Genomic DNA, 21,359 nt, shown 5'->3' on the forward strand with positions numbered 1-21,359 from the left:
GCTGCTTCCTTTGGAATGGGGCATAATTTATCTGTCTAATTCAAATGTGGTGTCAAAAGCTCTAATTCATGTTAGTGATCCTAGGGAAGGGTTTCTGAGGGTAATGTTATGTAGCAAGTATCATGTGGGGTCTGAATAGCTGTGGGAATGTGTCAATATTGGTCTCATATTTTCCCAAGATGTGGCATTCGTGAGTTAGGCTTGCATATTAAGGGTTGACTCAGTTGGGTTTTTGCAGGGCCTCAGCAAGCAGGAGAGTTGCAGGGTTAAAACCTTTCAAAATTTTTGGGAGATAATTTCAGGTGGGATAGTTAACTTTGACCAATTAACAGCAATTAAATAACAGAATTCACTAGATGGAAGAGTTAGATGAGTTTTAACCAAAAAAATCTTCTCTGTTCAGCCATCTAGACATTCTATCATAGGGCTTATATTATATGTGAAATTTGCCACCCAATTTTCATTGGTTGTGACGTCATTTGTGTTCTGGTTCATTTACTATGTAAGATTTTGGGCTTCACTTTGTGGAATCACAATGTAGGGAAATAATATTTACTTTGTGCATTCCACACTGAATATTTTTCCACACCTAACATGTTTTCAATAATTTACATCTTTACCTTGATAAGATGTTGGTGTCAAATCCATGGTAGGTGTAGATAAATATTCAGAGTAGAACATACTAGGTGATTTTTATGTCTGTGCATTTACTCATACTGGGAGAACCATTAATTGAGCGATGGAATCATTCATGAGAGTGTAAACTATGATTGCCCCCTCAAGGCCCATGCACATGACCCAGGAATAGCGGAGAAGTAGTGATGCACTCCGCTTGAGCTTGTTACATCATGAAATTAATAAAAGGGTTAACACCATATTTTCCTCTGTGAATGGCTTAAGAAGTAGGCAATGGATCGTGAACAGAAAAATATGGGTCTCTTTATTTTTCAAACACTGATACTATCAACAGGAAAAAATCTTCCCCATTCAGCTATCTCAGCATTCTCTCGCTAGGTTAAGAAAAGCGAAAAGTTGCCACCAAAGTTTCATGACTAATTAAATAAGACGTAGGAATATTTTTCACCAGATTTATTACTGCATGACTAGTTTAACTGTCACTACAACATTTTCAAGTGAAAATGTGTTAGTGACAATGAAACGCTTCGTGCGGAAAAACATTAGTGGAAAATATTGCAATATCTAATGTAATCACGGTCCAAAATTTCAATTACATCAGTCATGGCTCTTTACATGAGTTATGATGTCATGAGTTTCAGTTCATTTACTGATTCGGGGAGAGCGTTTCACTGAGGGAAGGAAATATTACTGAATGAGCCAATCGAGCACCCCCATAGTTTATTCATACTGCCAAGAAATTCCCCCTCCCCCCTTACCCTCTCCAAAAGCCCGAAAAACTGTGATAGCTACAGTCTTGGGTCGAGCAGGCCCCCTCTCATGATGGGTCTGCGATGGTGGCCCAGAATAAGGGTGCACTGGTGGGCATATGTTGGATGATGGCTATAAACGGTGAGTTGGCTTTGAAGGTGGCCGCGTCGAGGCTGTAGTCAACGATGAGTGCGGCCGTGCCTGATGCTGCTTCCGTCCCTTCCTCGGTGACCTCGAGACGACTCTGCTGCCACACCTCATCCACAGCCCATTTACCCCCCTCTCCCTCCCCGCTCACTGCACCTGAGAAGTCGGCTGCGTCTCCAAAGATGGCATTTAAGCCAAGTGCAGCAAGGGCCTCTTTGAGCCGTACATTGGATTTCATGGAGAGGCGTGGGAGGAAGAGGGAGACCCTTGTTGGGGGGCTACTCATTGCGGCTGACACGAGGGAATTGAACTGGCGTGCACCCAGGCGGCCAGCTATTTCGTGCACTTTGGTGCCGGAGAAAGGGCTCTGACCCTCAGGAAGGTCTTCTGGCAGGCGCCGGCACCTGTCGCCTTGCAAACATTGGGAATCCCTCTGCTGCCGCCGCCGCCTCCTGTCCTTGCTGAAAAGTGGAGAGGAAGAGAATTATGTGTCATTAACAGAAGAATCCATTGATAAATGGGTAGATACTGCTGTATTTGCTCTACCAGGTTTGTATTCATCTTTTAAAATCTGGTAAAGGTGGATGTGTCAGTAAAAAACTGAAAAAGTCTGTAGAAGACTGAGGCAGCAAGTAAATAATTTTTACTGCCCCTACTATGCAAGAATTCTCACTCAAAACATTAATTGTAGTTTTTGCAACTGATTACTTGTGGTGGAGCTTCATCGTATGAGGAATTTGGATGCTCCAGAGAGCATGGCTGGCTCTCATCAGAGCCCAAATTGTCTCCTGATGACTGACCAACAAGAAGTGTTAGCCATGTGGTGTGTGTTGGCCAGTGGCTGTTTGATGTCTACCTGATGGTTAGCTCTATGCAGAATTTCTACATCTCAAAAAATAAGGACTGACAATTCAGGCTGGATAGAATGGATATACATATATCCAATGACTAGATCTACCTCAAGACAGAATTAGTTACCCAGACGATGATAATTTTTTGATTCGCTAGAACTCACCGTTCTCGGCGCAGCCTTCGTATCTCGTCTGCTGTGGCACCTGTCCTGTAGGTGGCTTCGTTATCGGAAGTGCGAGTTGCGGTTAGCTGAGGCCGCGGGCTCTTCCAACGTGAGGACCCCAGTGGCATGACGAGGAACATGAACGTGTCGTTGCCCATGTACGGCAGCCCCACCATCTTCAAACCCAGAAGAGGGCTCTCTGTGTACTGCAGCTCAAATTCTGCACTCATAAAGTCCACCATTTTGGTATGGCCCTGTGGTGTCAAAAGAGTAAAAGGAGTTGAAAAAAATTGTTACATTCATTTTACTGCTACGGTAATATTATTAAACCACAGTAAGTATTGCTCTTAAAAATATTAATAATAGTAACATAGTATAGAGGGTCAGATTTTGTGGAAGATATGTCCAATTCACTTTTCAAATATAGATCCTCTAACAATATGCACATAGTTTACATGACATCATAGTTTACAGGCGATACCCTAATTCCTCCCACTCCAAAAACCAAAATTTGTGAAAATTCATTCCTCATAACGGGTTCCAAAGTATGGAAAGCTGTACATTATCGTTTAAAGGGCTATAAAAATGTATTATCATTTAAATACAGTACACTGCCGATTATCCGGGCTAATGATGGGGAGACGGCACGAATAATCGGAAAATACGGATAATCCAGACTTTCTCTTAAATGTCTTGTAATGTTCATAATTTACGTAAAACAAACAATATATTATTATTTATTGTGTTATTTAAGAGAGATTCCCGGACTCATTGAGAGCTTACTTCGCTAGATCGCGATCTTTTTAGCGGCGATAACATGGTTGTACTCGTATTATTAATGTTCCATGTGAGGCCTGGTTTCGAAAACCACACATCCGTGGCTGTGTGATCATGGATACAGAAAAGTGGTTTGCACGAATGGTTCAAAACCACTGCTCGATATCGAAAACTACACTGTCAGGCACCACGCCACGCAGTTGCGTCTCGCACAAGTTGCCGGGTTGCAACTGCTGCGCGACGTGTACCCGTGATCAAGGACCGCGGTCGCGCACTGCGAGGCTTGGAGAACAGGAACACGGTGCTCCTGTGAATGCAGCTAGCATGTGATCGCTTCCGTTTTACGAAGGGGATTCTAACGCAAATAATAAGCCCGGTTCATGGTAGCATTAACCCATTAATGCCCATTGGCAACCTGAGTTGCCAAAATTTTTGCTCGTTTTTGAAAATTATTTTCTCCAGCAATATTCGTCGCACGTTCCCAATTCTTTCTTCTCTATGCTCTCTACCCTCTTTTTTGTTGAGCAAGGTCAAACTTTTACCCTGCCATAAAAGCTTACGGTATCTATGAGGGAGAGACTGCGAAGGGTACACAAGTGGTCATTTCGGAGGTTGACATTGTAGTGTTCACACGTGCTTCTCGTGATACATTGTGCATATTTCTCAACGCTGTTGTGGTTTGCGCATGCGTAATATATGTGTGATGCCACTGTGAAAAAATATCGGTGTTTGGGTATTGCGCTTGTGATTTATACACTGTGGAACTTTGCTGGCAACTGAAGTTGCCACTGGGCATTCGTCGTGTCTCTTGGTGGGTAGCGTGATTTCGCCGGTGAGATTTTTTTCTGTCGACAAATATTGAAATGTAAGTACCACAATGTATCATGATGACTTTTAATGGGATAATATTACTTTATACGGTCATTTTTAATTTTTTTCTAATTACCACACCAGGTCTTCTCAGACGTATTCGGTGAATGAGCTCATTGACTTGCTGGAATCCTCGGACAAAGATTTGGGGCAAAAGACAATTTAATTTATGCCACCTATGGAAGGACCTGATGTCGTCACCGATGAAGATTCCGATGTGTCAGATGGGGAGGTGACAGGCGATCCAACGCATCTTCCACGGGTGATTTTGGCTAATGCGGCGGTCACGGAAGATTCAAATGATCTAGACGAAAAAGACAATGACCCATCTACTTCATTCGATACGCCCAAGTGCCCTAAACGACGTAGGAAAACTGATCGCACAGTCTTTGAAGAGAGCCCTTGGAAGTACAATCCAAAGAAGGTACACTTTCATTTCCCTCCTCTTCTCCCAATGCTGGGGCCCACTTCAGAAGACTTCTTCGGTCAGTCAGTGAAGAGTGCTTTTGATTGCTTTTCCGTGTTCTTTAGCCCTGATATTTTCGACCTGTTGTTACAACAATCTTGTATTTATGCAGGTTCGAAGGGTTTGCATAATTATGATGTCAGTCGAGAGGAGATGTACTGCGTAGTGGGTATTTTGCTTTTGTCGGGTTATCATACGTTACCCAATAAAAGACTATATTGGAGTAAAGACAGTGATTGTGGGGTAGAAATTGTTCAAAATGCCATGGCCAGAAATAGATTTGAAATGATTCTCAAGTTCCTACACCTAGCTGACAATAGCATGATAGATGGGTCCGACCGTCTGTTCAAAATTCGGCCTTATTTTGAACTTCTAAACAAAAACTTCAAAGCAATACTTCCAGGAGACAGATGCTCTGTTGATGAGACTATGATACCTTATTACGGCAGGCACGGATCCAAACAGTTCATCCGTGGAAAACCTATTCGGTTCGGATTCAAATTATGGGCTATAGCTGATCCCTCTGGATATGTTTTCATGCAGAGCCTTATGCTGGATCTCATACACGCCTTCCGAAAACGAACCTAGGTCAGGGAGCGGATGTTGTCCTGGGCTTATGCGAAAAAATTGCTTTACGGCAGGGCACACAACTGTATTTTGATAATTTTTTCACTTCCGAAAAGCTCCTTACATGCTTATCAGAAAAAGGCTTAGAAGGAACAGGAACTCTTCGAGAAAATAGGGTGAAAAAAATATATCAACTGACTGAAAAAAATCTTTTCAGTAAAAAGAAGAGGGGTGATTTTGAATATACATCGAATGGTACATTGCTAATAGCAAGGTGGAATGACAATGCTGTGGTCACTGCAATGACTAACTGCATTTCTGAAATAGGCACAAAGCAGGTGAAAAGGTATTCTTCCATTGAAAAGAAGAGAATATCTCTTCCAATGCCAACCATTATCTCCGAGTATAATGAGAATATGGGTGGCGTGGACTTGCACGATCAATTTGTTGCGAAGTATCGCACAAATATAAGGACCAAAAAGTGGTGGTGGGCATTTTTTGTTTGGGGACTTGATGCATCGTGCACTCAGGGATGGCTGCTATACAGAAAACTGGGGCAAAATATACCCCTTCTACAGTTTCGAAGGGAAATAGTTACATACATATTGGGGCATTATGGCGGCAAGGAAAGACAGTCGCATTCACGTGGTCCAATGGAAGACCTTCGCAGTGACATAACTGACCACATCATTGTTCGAGGTGAAACAAAGTATAGAAGGTGCAAGGTGTGTGGTAACCGTACAATATATATGTGTAAAAAATGCCAGAGTGCCCTCCATCCGGAGTGTTTCGAGGCATTTCATTGATGAGATTGGCCAATAAAAACAATGTAATAATTCCTGTGACTTGAAGTAAAAATAAAATACTTTGTATGAAACTCAGTAGGTACTGTCTAATTTTCATTAAATATTCATTAATCACCCTATTTTAAAACTTTTCACCTATAATTTTCCATTATTTATGTATTATAGCATGATGTCTCAGGGTAAACGAAAATACACGGCCACTGCCCAGTGGCAACTTCAGTTGCCAGCATAAAAAACAGTGTTCCACAAGCATATGATTTTTTAAATTATTTTTCCCTAAACAAGGTACCTATGGAGAGACAAATACTAAAATTTAGTGAAAATTGTAAAAAAAAATTTTCATTGGGCATTAATGGGTTAATGCAGTAATTCCGATGATTTTTTGTCCAATTTTTTAATTTTTAAAGATTGCGGAAAAAATTGAGAGAGAGTGAAAATCATGATCAATCGCAGATAATCCGCAACCTGGAGAAACCGCAGCCAGATAATTGAGAGTCTGCTGTATAAGTACGTCAAGCATCTGTAAAATATCCAGTGAAGATGGATATTTCAGATTGCATACTGCGTTAATAGTTTGGTACTCACTGAAAGTATTTCATAGACCATTGTTCAGTTGCCGTATTTTCAATGTGTTTCAAACTTTTTTTTGTATGTAAATTCAGTTTCGGTTTTTCTGAATATTTATTTTAGATATAGTTCATGTATCACACTTTCAAGTTGATCTCTGTGCTCCTCACCTCGTTATGGAACATTCTAGCAATTTCTGTTGTTTTTTGTTGTAACCTACAAACACCCAGCATAGGAGTAGCTTGTAAATCATTTTTGTGTTCCAAGGGTGCTTCCCAGAGCAAATAAACTTATGTCTATCGATCGAACTGTTAGAGGGAGCAAAAGCATCAGAGTTTCAATTCTCACTTCCCATGTGTGAACTGTGTTGCTTCTTCTATCCATAATGGATGGTCGCCATCTGTTTCTTCACTCAACAGAGTCTTTATTGCTGAATTCACTTTCATCACATTCATCTTCTCTTTCAATTTTATTCTTCACTAGCAGGCCACCCAGCCTTGCTCGGTAAGGATAGTACCCAGAGAAGTGCTTGGTAGCTTGGAACTTGGTAACATAGCAGGAATTAATGGTCACATAGCAGGAATTAATGGTCACATAGTCGGATTTTCAAGTTTATTCTTTGATCTTGTCAATAGGTATGCCTACCCGGCAGGATGACCAACCGCAGAAGTTGTATGACGTGACCTTTGTCCTTGTATATAAGGACCATGGATGTGACGTAACAAACTGTCTACAGAAATTGATGTAAAAGACGCTGCGGACGTAACTGAAAGTAGCACTATGGGGCTCGTTTGCATGAGATGCAACTAACTTTGGTCGAAATCTATGCTGTTTTATGGAAACGCATAGTGGACAGTCAAACAGACATCCACTTTTATTTTGTATTGTTTTTTTGTTTTTATCTGAGGGTAGAGTAAACCCTACCTTCAGACCGTAAAGATAGGCAGGTGAGCAAAACAAAATTTATGATTTACTGGTATTATCCCACTAACTTTTCATTGCACTTTCATCATCAGTGGTGATAGAAAAAATGGCCTTTTCCCAAGAAATTTCATCAATTTCTGTTTGTTCAATACACACTTTTTCCAGCATATTTCCATTAATTCTGATCAGCTCCAAGTTTTACACTTTTAGTTCTCTTTCAGAGGAATGATCGTAGATATTAATATGTACATGTACATATGTATCTTCTTTTGTGTGGCCAAGCCCATTCACCAATAGTTAGACACAATTTTCTGGGATTTAGAATGTTTTTAATGCTGGCAATCAATGTTTTTCTTATTTGTTAATAATTAGGAAGAATTATTAATTTAAAAATACTCAACTTAGTGAATTAACACATTCTACTTATTGAATTTCATTTCACACTCACTGGCACTACTTGTTACCAAAAGATATTCATCAATCCTGAAATCCTGAGATTTGTGTGTTACATCCTGGGATTTCGAGATACTCATTTAGTCTGGGATCCTGGTATCTTGGGATTCAGGATTCTGTTATTATAATTCTTCAGTCCTAAGCTAGGTTCAACACCAGAAATCAAGGATTTGATCCAGATTTGAAGAAAATCCTAGATCCCTCACATATGGCAAATGGTAGTACACTAGATTAAAATAGCTCCTATTGCAAGTAAAAGATTAAATGATGTTTCACAAGTTTAAAATTTATAAGGAAAAACAATATAACGTTGAAGTACACTTCTACAAGTAATCATTTAGAAATGCTTCCTCTGAATGGAATGCTTTTCAGAGTAGTATATCCTTGACCTTTGTTGGAAAATATTTATTGAAAATATGGCTGCGATGCTATTGGGTTGGTAGCTGTTTCATATTATGCATATTTAACATGATGTATTGTTAAATATGTGGTTTGGGAAATGACTTAGAACTCAAAGCATATACAGGGTTGAGGAATTATGACATGATTATCGGATAGGACTGAAGGTATCGCTTTTGGAAAATTTAGGTTTTGAATCTAATAATAATGCATATTTTTATGCTTTATGTGATTCCCCAAGTTTTTCATTGAACAAGCCAGAATTTGATGTATACTACAGAGTATATGCATACAATCAGTAATGGAAACATTCCTCTGAAAAGGAGGAGAAAGGACCCATTGGACTTGGTTTTAATTTTTTTAATATATCTTTTTCATAAGTATATGTATTTTGATTCATAAAATGAAAATGTGTTTCCTAGTAAATGGTGTCATTTTATCCCTTTCAATCTGATGTAAAGAACCCTCCCCCCCCAAAGCATAATTGTCCTTTTTTGGTCTTGAATTTCAATACAGTTGACAACCTCAAATCCGAAATCCAGAAACACAAAAAACCAGAAATCCGGAATGCTTGAAAATTCCTTTGCGTGGTGTTTCAACTTGCCACCTTATGGCACCACTCTTCCGAGCCTTGTTCTGGGACACAGTGGCGCAGCGAGGGGGGGTTTTGGGGGATAAAACCCTCAGAAATGTTTTTAAGTTTAATCCATTTTACTTAGTTGGATTAACATTACTTAGAGAATAGTGTAAATTTTAAAAAAATATCCCTCCGAAAGCCGCAAAACTCGCCATTTTGAACTATTTATCTTGAAATGTTTCTGAAGGAGTGCCCCCGCACCTCTCCGCTTACCCTGGTGGGTATTCTACACCCTCAGACACCCCAGTATTAGTTGTGCCTAAAACACCCTTAGCCTTAATTCCTAGCTGCGCCCCTGCTGGGACAAGTAGGAAGGTAGCACACGCTAAGAACATATGCTAACAACCTAGGTAGGGACACTTAGGGATTTTAAATATCGATCGCAAGAGCCTGAATGCATTTATAAATTAATTATCAGAATATAGAAACATTTGCACAGATTTACAGTCTGAATAAGGAAGGTATCGATAGATATTGCAACGTCTGCTAGCGAATACTATCAACGAAAGCTATTGATCATGAAGAAAAAATGTATATATTGCTTGTTCTCATCCAGTATGAAGCACATATAGTTTATGCTGCAGAAGCTACGATCGTGATTAGACAGATATTGCATTAAAATTTTCAAAAAAAAGATATCACTTTTTCCGCGGTCTGAAGGCCAGAAATCCAGTAACCCTTTGGTCCCAAGCTTTCTGGATTTGAGTTCCTCAACTGTAAATGGTACTATTTTATCCCATTCAATGTGATGTAAAGAAACCCCCCCCCCCCAATGAAGGCAACGTATAATTGCCCTTTTATGGTCTCGAATTTCAATATTTTAATTCTTGATTGTTGGGGACTGCACACCTTGACAGTTGCAGTCCTCTTTCATGGACCCCACTGGTAAGGAACACTTATTTGGATCCAGGCACACATCTGGGTGAGCAGGTAGGGTAATAAGCGCCTCTCGTTTGAAGAGACCCTCTCGTACACTTCTGCTCTTACTCACCCTGTGATCTCCATCAATGTAGAAGGTGCCCTTGTGAGTGTATCGCTTGTTGAACTGGTTTTCCCACTTGGCCTTGAAATACACGATGGACGAGAGAATGGCCGTGGTGGTGCGTGGCGGTATGTATGGCATGAGCTGGTCGATCTTGCCCTGCGATGCCTTCAGAGCCCACTGGTTCACTTGCTGCTGGGCATATATGGGGCTTGACCTGTCCAATTAAAGAAATCATCTCAGGAAAGTCTTTGTGGAAGTTAGTTAACTTATCTTCACTACAAAAACATTTATTAACTTCACATTCATTTTAATGTTAACTGACCTGAGTTTCATGCATTACACCCTTAGCATTAAAAAGCATGCGATAATTAGAGATGGTATAAAATTATGTCCATGCGGTTTGCATAACTACCTATAGATAGTGCATTTGGCAATAGGTGCAAAATTGCAACTGAATTCTGAAGGTCAATATTTCCAATTTACCTAGCTTTATGTATTTGTAAAATCAAACAAAAAAAGGTTATATTTTTATTTTGGTATTTATTTGCGTGCCTGGTAATGGTTGAAATAGGTCATTCAAGTTAAACAAAAAGTCAGATTGTGATTTTCCCTCAACATCTAGAACATAGTTATAGTGGTAAAATTTAATCCAGCTGCATGAACAGTGGTGATAGTCGCATTGATAGCCATGGGAAAAAATTCCTGAGGTCCAGAAATTAAACAGCAGACCTTTGGCTGTGTGAGCCACTACACAGCCATCTTTACTGTGTACTTCCTTTGTAAATTGCCATGGCAACATGGAATAGTGAAGAGATCTGGAGCCGTATCTACTAAGGCAATCGCTTGGATAGTTCGTGGTTGGTTCTCGGAAAGACGTCATAATTTCCGAATAAGCTATCTGCTAAGGTCTATCCGAGCTTTCCGTCACAACAAACTCGTCTGAGAGTGGCCGAAATTACGGAGGATCTTGGAAAATGACTTCCCGTTTCTCGGAATCGGAAAGTGACGTGCCAGTTGGTAAACTATAGAATATTCTTACAGCAAAAGTGATGCTGCAGAAGCTGGTAAGGAGTCCAAGGTAATTTGCAATATTGGCACGGTATGTGTACTAAAAATTATGGGAAATGGATGGTTATGTATGGAATTAAATAAAGTTACAGGCAAAACCAGTTGAAAGCGTTAATGCCTTTCAAGGTTTTGCCTTTCAAGGCATTGACACTTTACATCAATGCAGTAAATTCAGCATAGCATATAGCATAAAAGCACTTCCGAGTGGCAGAAGCGGAAAGTTCGATTCTGAAATCTCGGAAACGAGGAGGCGTAGTTACTAGACAGGGCTCCTGCACAATGGCCTGGAATGCTAAAGGCCAGGGACTTTTTTCTGTGGCAATTAACGTGAAGATAGGTATAGCTTTGATATTTGAATTTCCATTCTGAACATGTAATGTAACATTCTCTATCTAAGAGGGCTTTTTCATACTCCTCGGACCCAGGTAATGACCCTTCCCAATATTGATGCTGAATCCGCCCCTGACTTGAGTAAGGGCCTTGAATATGGTGCTTAGTCCCACTCATGTAAAATTCACACAATAAGGACAGGGGACAATGGCATAATAGCTATAGAAAATATTTGGAGGAGGGGAAGGTGTTCATTTATGGTTTAGGTACATTTGGAGAGGTTTCACATTAAGACTCTATCTCTCCTACGTTTCCTGGGGGTTTGGACCCCTTACTGTCTCTTGTAATGGTTTAGGTCGGGGCCCTACTAATATTGAGCATAGGTAGAGGTTTGTGGAGCGAATGTTTGCCACATTTTCTGGGCCACCAATCACTCATGATTGATGAGGGATTTCCAAATCATCTTTTTTTCTTGCAATGTTACCAGTGAACCATTTGATCCATTGGAAGTATAATTCACTATCCAACAATAATACCTCAAGTACATATCTAAAGGGTAACCAAAAATAGCTATCTACTTATGATTGAGAAATAAATTAATGATGTGCTAATCAGTCATATGAAATGAATCAACAAATGAACAAGTGCTTTCATGACAAGTAAATGTGAAATGAAATTCGAAATGACAAAAGAAATATTTTAGAGTTATTCATTTTTTTTGTATTTCATATGGTGTTAAGAGAAAAAATGTAGATGCTAGAAGTAATTTCTTTATATATCATTATTTGTTGGTGGCGGTGGCAGTTATGTTTGTTTGTTGTAGTTGCCGTTGAATTTTCAATGTCAGAGTACTTAGATAGGTTAAAAAAGAATTTCTATGGAAATTATGACTTCATTTTTGGAAAATCTGAGAAACTATGAAATGCCAGACAAATTTTGCTGCAATTTTTAAATATATAAATGGTAAATTTTTGGGAGATTTCATTTTAAATTTATTCTTGCATGTAAATATCTTCTTAAACTTTTTTCTGAAAACATGACAACATAAGTGCATAAAGGTATTTTTGAGTCCACATTTATTTTGCTGGAAAGAGTCCATCAATATGATAACGTGATCTTGGGACTCGGTGCTGGCACTGTCAATAGTACCAGAGGTATCCTGAGAAAGCACTGTGATGGCCATCTATGATTCAATCACAGGAGATCTAGCTCTGGTTAGCAGCACTAGGGCCAGCCCTATCCCTGAGCCACCTCACACTCTGAGGATAATTTTGGAAGTGTTCAAAGGCTTCACGATTGAACCTGGAGCGCTTTTGTTAGAAATAAAGGCTAGTTGGTAGAGACCTTGGCCAAAGACTAGACAAAGTGCTTTACACACTATATGTACCCTTTTTCCGAACTGATGGCGTGTGACCTTGAACGCACTTAAAGCCCACAGACTCTTCTAGCCAATCACAGAAGAGTGGCAGGTGAAAGTGTGTAGGAGGCCCCAGTCTCTCTCCGACTTTAGCGCAGTGAACATCGCTCTTCAGCTCATAGTGTTGCCAAACTTAATCTGTGGAGATCATTCTCATACTGCCTCATGTTAAGTTATTACGATGGACTGACAGTGCTGGTCGGCCATATGGAGAGGACCGGAGGGGATAAGGGAAGGGATTGAGGGGAACGGTGAGGTGGAAGAGGCAGTGCTTCTTATTGGCTACTAGCTCTCTACCGCCCAGCCGCCAAAAGTTCGGAAAAAGGGTATAGGCTACTGTGTTCCCCTGTGAGAATTGTATGTTTGAGATTGAATGCTGCCTGACCTGAAGTCTGCGGCGAAGATCTCCGTGTTGTAGTAGTTGGCGAGCCTGGAGGTGAAGTTTGTATTGAGGACACGGCCCACTGGTGGGGGCTGGTGGAACAGGCCGTTTCGCACGCTCAGTTGGTACGTGTTGGGTCTCGTGGGCGTGGTGATCTGGGAGAGTGCAGAGCGCATGGAGGCGTGGAAGGTGGAAGTACAGCCGAGCAGCTTCTCAAGCTGAGACAAGGTTTCTCCTTTTGCGGCGAGCAACAGTTGCCCGAGCGAGGCTACCAGCCCCATGGGTGAGTGGAGCAGGTTGGTTGAGGAAGGGTCTCGGAGCAGATGCTCGAGTCGCTTCCCTATGTGGAACATGGCCTCCACGGCCTCACTAGGGTCTTCCTGCAAAAGAGATGTGTCAAGGGGTATTTGTAACTGGTTCACTCCTACTTCCATTTTCTCTTTCCCAGAATTTTACCTGATTTCAAGTACAATGCGGTCATTCTCTTTGACCCTGAAGTTGTAATTTATTATTATTTAAGATAATACTGTAAATGGATGGGAAAGATATGTTATGACGAGGAAAAAGTCTTCCTCATCCAGCCATTTTCTCATAACTTGAAATGCAACTACAAAAAAAATGCAAAAGTTGCTGCCCATTTTTCATGAGTTAGTGATGTTAGTAATGTTCTGGTTGATGAAGTTATTCAGTGAGACCCAAACTTTGATGGTAAGAATCACTCATTTGAGTATTTATGACAACGAACTACATGAGACACATGCACAAGACCAAGAAGTAGTGGAGAAGCGGTGAGCCACTCATTAAGTGTCAGAGACAACATGAACTTTTCATCAAAAGGTGTAAACCCATTGACATTTCACTGCAAATAGTTTGAGAAGTAGCTGACGGATAGGAAAACAGAATATTATGGGTCCTATTCAAGAAATAAATACAAAATCAACAGAAATATATCATTTTGTATAGTTGGGGTGCATCAGGCTATGACCAGTGAAAGCCTGTGCATTTCAGGAAATCATGAATGGCCATGAATACATGTGAATTTCAATATTTCAGGATAGGGGGCCCAGTTCCTTTCCCTGGGCCACCTTGCACTCTTGAGGATTTTGCTAGGGGACATCCGAAGGATTCACCCAGGATTTGAAGACTGGATCCCTCGATCAGCAGCCAAGTGCTCTAACCACAAGCCTATAATGCCTTCCCAATATAGTGGGTATGAGGTGTCAAAAATGAAAGGGAACATCATAGAAAATTTTCTACCACATGGGACTGAATGGCAGAAGTATTGATTAATTTCCAGACTATTAATATGAACAGATTTGCCCCTTGACACACATAGGGTACATTGGTGTCAACGTCAGCAGGAACTACTAATGTTAGGCCTTTTCTATTATTGCCAAAAATTACTCATTCAGCTTCTATGGAATGTATCATTTATGTATTGAAGATGCTCTTCAATGCATAATACAAGATGAATGCACTCAGAAGTCTCCAATGAATATTAAATGGGTATTGAATAAAAGCTGTTGTTTGGAATGATTTTCAGTCAGTCGTTTCGGGATGTGCACATGCAGCACCACTCAGGTTCCTGATGCTAATATAGTGGAGGAAAAGCTCCTCATGAAAAAGTTCTGATTTGCATCCCTGAAAATACAACTATCTAAGTGGTTTAATTGCCGTCTCAGACAATGGCATAAGGAGGGGGGGTCTGAACCTACCCCCACACCCCCCAAAAATATAAAAAAATCCCTTTTCTTCATAAAAGATAACAAAATATTGAAAAATCATGAATTTACAAAAGATTTTAGTTGCTTCAAGAATAGGAGTCTTGCAGTATTTTTTACATCTGATATGTCAACCCCTTTTCACAAGTAGACGGTCTCAAAATATTTTTACTCTTCGTAATGGCTCGTGTTTGAACCTTCGGATTGAGATAAAAAGTTCCATGAGAGGAGTGAATGACCACCCTGCATTATGTTTTCAAGTTGATCGTTTGGAGGGTGACTTTGCCGAGAGGCCGCAGCCTGAAGGATGTATGAACTGAAATAGAGAATACTAAGGTCATTGATATAAATATTTATAGGTATAAGTCATGCGGACTAGTCAAATATTGTTTGTGAAGTCAATGCAAATTAGATTTTCCAAATTACTCGCGTTACCCCAGGAATTTTTTTAAGGTAAACGATTCAAAATGGAGAGTTTTACGGCTGTGTGAATAGTTAGAGATGTTTTGGTAGTGAGTCATCAGTCTCCCTAATATTAGTTACCAAATTTGTCACATTAAAACATTTTTATAAAAAAATTTCTCTGACAATGAGCTCGGGGGAGTTTTATCCCCCAAATCCCCCCCCCCCTCGCTGCGTGGTTGGAAACCCTAATAGCTTTCCATATGCTAGGAAAACACCAGAAAATAATTGCTCATTCGTCCTGTCTGGGATGGACCAAGCAGAGATTTTTTCGTTTTGCAGGACTGAAAAATAAAATTGTGTGAAATGGCCCCTCAGCTGATTGAAATGAAGGAGTGTGACTCACCCTGGAGGCCGCGGACCCATAAGGCAAACATTCCTTTGGTCCATTGCTGCTCTCCCCATTACTGCTGCCACTGACAGTATTACTGCTGCTGGCCTGTGCCTGGGTAGGCGGCGGAGGTGGTGGAGGTATAGGTGCTCTGTTGATACTGTTTTCAGCGGTTGCTGGCCTCGTCGGGCCAGAGGAATTCACTGGCCGCAGCCCTGAATCAAATAGATAATAGTACTAGAGTAAGTGAAAAATATGGGATTAATTTATAAAATTACTGATGTGGTTCTGATCTAAGGATGAAAGGTGCAACCTAAAATAGGTGCTGAAAGGTGGAAGAGAAGGACAACCCGGTAAGACAGATGAGGCTGTAGTAAGGGAGACATGGATGGAAGAGCATTAGATGCAAATGTAACATATTAGATGGCATGTGAAGAGTGGGGATGGGGTAGAGAAGGAAGTACAACTAGTGAATCTGAGGTTATACCTCTCTTTCTCAATCCATTCGACCCCAGAAACCCATATATCAATACAGCACACTCCATTAACGTTTTTTAATTACCACTGTTTTGAATTCGGCCCATTTTGGGCCCTTTGAGGTGTCTAAATGGGTTTTTGATCATATTTGATACATTCCTAAATACATTTTAGCGAACAAAACATCCATACGAGCAAAGATCTCCTAATAAATAGGAAAATCCGGATTTGGTGTTAAAACTCGTTCCTATATTGGCCGCCATCTTGCTTTTGGGCGATAGGACCCAAGATTTGTCTTGGCAACAAGTAAATTAGGATTCATCGGGGTCGAATTAGTCTCCAAACACACATTGTGAAACATCTCAAGAAATGGCGTGCACTTTAAAAACTGTCATGTTTTCCATTTTACCCTACAGGGTCCCCTCTATTCCAGGAAAAACTAAAATAATAAGGGATGTGGTTGTGATATATTTTAATCCTGCCACGTGAACGGCGGCAAAATTCATGCTATGAGAAAAAACTTCCCTGGACCTTAAATAAATCACATGCCTACCGTTGGCTTTTCTGGGTCACCGTGTGGAACACTACACTAACCAAGTTCCTTGATTGCGGAAGTAAAAGGTCCATGGTTCGATTTCCGGTACAAGGAATTTTTTACTGTGGTAATTTATGTAAAAATAAGTGGTTAGCTTACCGCTGATGACTCCAAAGGCCTCTGGGCCGGGGAATGCGATGGTGTTGGAGCGACGGTGCCTCAGACCCTCTGCCGCCACGACTGTCGTTAGCGCCACCAGCACCACCATTACCACCAGGCGGGACGCGTGGGAACTAGTCGCCGACATGGCGACGGTCGCTCCCTCGTCCGGACTGGTGCTCAGACTCTCTGCTCCCTTCTTTTGTCCTGCACGAGATAATGGGTGGATATGAGCGAAGAATAGAGATAATTGCTCAAATCTTATATACACGTAAAAGAGGATGTCTGTTTGTCTGTCCGCTATGCGTTTCCATACGGCTGCACAAATTGCAACCAAAGTTAGTAGGTAGGTGCGTCTCGCGCTCCCAAAGCCCAACTTCTGGTCGTATCCGATGCGTCATTTGCGCCATTTTCTCATTACGTTTTGTTGCATCACATCGTGTAACATCTGTGGTTGGACATACTACCGCGTAGGCACACCTCCTGACACGCTCAAAGGGAAAACATAGCTCAAAGGATTCTACACTTCAATATTAATCCTCTTGGTGCAACGAGTTTTGCTGGGTTATACGTTCACACGACGTTTTTAGTCTACGCACGCTCGGAAGCACATAATGGTCAATGTTGTGGACGGTGGTATAAGCTGATCCCATGCGTGGTACACGGAAATCGATTTTTCCATTGTTTACAGCTATATATCCATACCATCATCTACGTACTTTGTTCCTTTAGCTTAATATCCAGCCATGTGACCATGCATGGGCGTACCCAGCGAGGGGCAGCTGCCCCCCCCCCCCCCCCCACCCCCCGAAGCAAAAATCGTAAAAGTCTTTAAGCAAAATCAGTACCTAATTGAAACGAAAGTATGCAACATAGGCGGATCTAGGGGGGGGGGGCATGTGCCCCCCCCCCCCCAGACCCTTAAAAAATATGGAAGATTTTAATAAAGTCCCATTATCATTGCGTTCGTTTTGCATTACGAGGTATCCTTGCCCCCTCCCCCCCAGAACAAAATACTGGATACGGCCTTGCTTGTGCCATCCCCAGAAAGAAATCCTGAATCCGCCCCTGGTATTCAACAAATATTCTTTAAACCCACGAAACATGATATGTATGTATTAGTAAATGATATGTAACAAAAATAAAACTATTTTTTCAAGGAAAAAATCTCATAAACTAATAAAGCGCTCTTATAATTTTCTTAAAATATTGGTTTGATTCACCTTTTCCATGCTAAAATGTCACAACTTGGCTTGCCCCCCCTAACTATGATCCTTGGTACGCCCTTGTGACCATGAATTCCAAGTTTCTCACTTCTCTGGGGACTATCCTTCCCGAGCAATGCCGGGAGGCCTGCTAGTACCATATTTAAAAAAAGTGCCTATCTCAGAGCATGAGTATATTTCAAATCTACTGCGTGAACGGCAGTAGAATACACATATTTGCCATTGTTTAAGTTTCTCCATAAGATTGTGCTTGATCGGAATTGTTCCGATCGGTTGATCTTGATTGGTTGCAATGCAATTGAACTTTAAACAACGAATCGGTTCGTGTCAACAAATTTTCATTCTGACCAAGGGCGTACCTAGGATGATAATTGGGTGGGGGGGCAATCCATGGTCTAGGGCAAGCCAAGTTGTGACATTTTAGCATGGAAAAGGTGAATGAAACTAACATTTTAAGAAAATTATAATACCGCTTTATTAGTTTATGAGATTATTTCTTGAAAAAATAGTTTTATTTTATTTACATACCTTTTACTAACACATCTTTTTTCGTGGGTTTAAAGAAAATTTGTTGAATGCTTTCATTTCAGTTCAGTACTGATTTTGCTTAGAGAGTTATGCGATTTTTGCTTCTGGGGGAGGGGGCGGCTGCTCCCCCCTGCCCTCGCTGGGTACGCCCATGATTCTGACGACGTAATGACCCCACTTGTGAGACCATGAAAAAACGAAAAAGGTCAAATACAAACAATTTCGTTCGAGTTGCTAACCAATTTGTTAAGGCTGGCTAAGGGTACGTTTCCGGGTTTCCTCCGCGTTGTCATTTTGATGGCGACGTTACATCAGATGTTTAATCGTAACCAAATGTACCGAATCAAAGTCGATCAGTGCCAAGTACCTTTCACCCTACCGACCACGTGTTTTGAACGACGGACTTTCTGGAACACCGAGAAGGGTGGTGGGGAACCATTTCCAACTCGCCGTAGTGAGAAATAATATATTTGCGTTTGGCTATAATATAGCGAATAAGAATTTTTTTGGAATCGAATTTCGCCTTCCGATCGCGCAAACCGGAGTTTTAATCATGGGGGACCAGCAATCCTGCCGGGAGTTAGGGGCTATGGAATTACCCCAGGGAAACGTTGAGGTCCCTAGGGCCCTTTCCTGGAAAATCTGTTTAAATTAGTCCATGAAAACAGTATTTTAAGGACCATCTAAGAAAATTTTTAGGCATATCTAAAGATTACACAGTTTTTTCGGAGAAATTACCATTTAAGTTAGGGGGCCAGGCTCTCAGTGGCTCCCCCAAATCTCCGCCTATGCTATTATGGTGGTGGGAAAAAGCAGTGGAGTAACTTAGGGGGGGATAAGGGAATAGATCCTCAGAGAAAAATAATATTTTAAACTATTGTTTAGATTTGAAATTCCGTAACTGCATCCGCTTAAAGTTAAATTTTTTGTGCCAAAATGATGTAAAATTTATTTCTAGGCATGTCATTTTTCAAAAATTTTCCCGGATCCCCGGTTGCCTGGGGAGGGTCACCACTCCAAGCTATCCCATCCCCCCCTAGCATATTCGTAGTTACGCCACAGGGAAAAAGTACCCCTACAATTACACTTTAATGGTAGCTTCGGTCTAGTTACAGTATACATTTTCAAAAAATTTGTTCGAATTATTTTACGACTAAACGGCGTAATTAAAAAAATCCTAAGATGTACTTGTTGATTCTGTGCTGTATGTTTACGGTTATAACTATTATTAAAAATATAAAACAGCATATAAATGGCCGACAGCTAAGGTAATTTGCAATATTAGGGCAGGAAATGTGGAGAGAATCCCGGCGTCGTGTCTGGATTAGTATGCTTCTAACGAATGGCGCCAAAGGTACCAGTTTTTAGCGTCCCATTCGACGGACGGAGTTATGACTTTGAAGTGCTCTCCACGGATCACCAAAATAGGGATCGGGCTGTCTCTATAATACTTCTACTACCAACGATATTCGATATACCTACAGGATTTGATACTGCACTTGCGTCATTTTTGGATGGAATATTTCGCCAATTATTTTTTATTGGCGATAGCGACATATTTTGGCGAAATGGAGGGAGCGGTATTTTTCGTTTCACGTTCCATCTCCTACTTCACAAGCTATTCACGGAGAAAAAGCGACGGCGTTAACCCTTTCGCAGCTTAGTTGATGACGTCACGAGCTGCTTCCAAGCGATTCGCCGCTACTCTGCTTCTCCTCGGCTGTATGCATCGGTCTCACTTGTTTCGTTGTTGTTCAATACTCTTGTGTGTGATACCTCTCCGCATCGAAGAATTTTCCCTATTCGAGTATTTGAACCAGAACTCTAACGACGTCAATGACTCTCAAAAATTGTGCGACGACGCGTTTTTTTTATTTTTAAACCACATTAGGGTGCAGAAGATTTCTTTGTAACTCATCTCACCTTTCCATCAACCGATTTATTTTTCTAATTTGCGTTATCCGGTCTTGTTTAGTCTCCGGCAAACCCGTGTTTAGTCTCCGGCATTGATGTTCTTTAAATAGTTCAAACTCAAAATTACGAATAGGAAAATATACTCTCATTAAAAATTAGTTGTCCATTTTAACTTATAACATTATGTTGAATGTTCATAATATGTTTAAAAACGGCAATTCCAGATTTAATTACGAACTTATATTAATAGTATTACAATTTGCAATTTAAAAACACTAAAAAAATAAAAATAAAAAAGTGCCGTATTTAGGAACCCATTGAAAATTGTAGAAAAATATTTCCTCCTACATTCTAAAGCTGGTAACAAAAAAGAGTGACGGATCACAGAACGACTGCTTCTTTAACGACGCTAAGGATCGTTGATGAAGACGCGACGCGCCGAAATGAGAGCCCTACCCAGCGGCGACATGGAGGGGGAATCGAAGGAATTTGTCATTGGCCCCATGACTGTATAAGCAGTCATTCGCCATGGACTGGGAGTAGGCATGACCGCGTAAGCTATCTTCCTCACGGAAAGTGTTAAAAAGAAACTACCCGCGCTGAATGAAGCAAATCATAGGAACAGTGCAAAAGTGAGCGATCTTTATCTGTCCTAAGAGGATTGCATAGAGGAGGCCCCGATACATCCCATAAAAGGTTAATTTGGGGATCCTCTTTTGTGATATTCATTTGATGGTGGAAACATAAGGGTGATAGATGAAGTGATGAACCTTGGAGTGACGATAACTTCGAAACTATCGTGGGGAACAC

The 21,359-nt window shown here is 40.9% G+C and overlaps 1 protein-coding gene across 1 annotated transcript in view; it reads right to left on the reverse strand.

Moving 5' to 3' along the window:
• Positions 1–917: 917 nt before the first annotated feature.
• LOC124166582 overlaps positions 918–21,359 on the reverse strand; it is a 52,474-nt gene continuing 32,032 nt past the window's right edge. The window contains exons 2-7 of the mRNA XM_046544151.1: positions 16,882–17,088; positions 15,726–15,925; positions 13,200–13,576; positions 10,006–10,213; positions 2,549–2,802; positions 918–1,994 (exon numbers count right to left, since the gene is read on the reverse strand). Of these exons, the coding sequence (XP_046400107.1) occupies positions 1,454–1,994; positions 2,549–2,802; positions 10,006–10,213; positions 13,200–13,576; positions 15,726–15,925; positions 16,882–17,029 (1,728 nt within the window). The 5' untranslated portion in view covers positions 17,030–17,088 and the 3' untranslated portion in view covers positions 918–1,453. The remainder of the gene's footprint in view (positions 1,995–2,548; positions 2,803–10,005; positions 10,214–13,199; positions 13,577–15,725; positions 15,926–16,881; positions 17,089–21,359) is intronic.

The sequence above is a fragment of the Ischnura elegans genome, chromosome 10 (genome assembly GCF_921293095.1).
Source record: "Ischnura elegans chromosome 10, ioIscEleg1.1, whole genome shotgun sequence".
In the NCBI taxonomy this organism is placed as follows: Eukaryota; Metazoa; Arthropoda; class Insecta; order Odonata; family Coenagrionidae; genus Ischnura; species Ischnura elegans.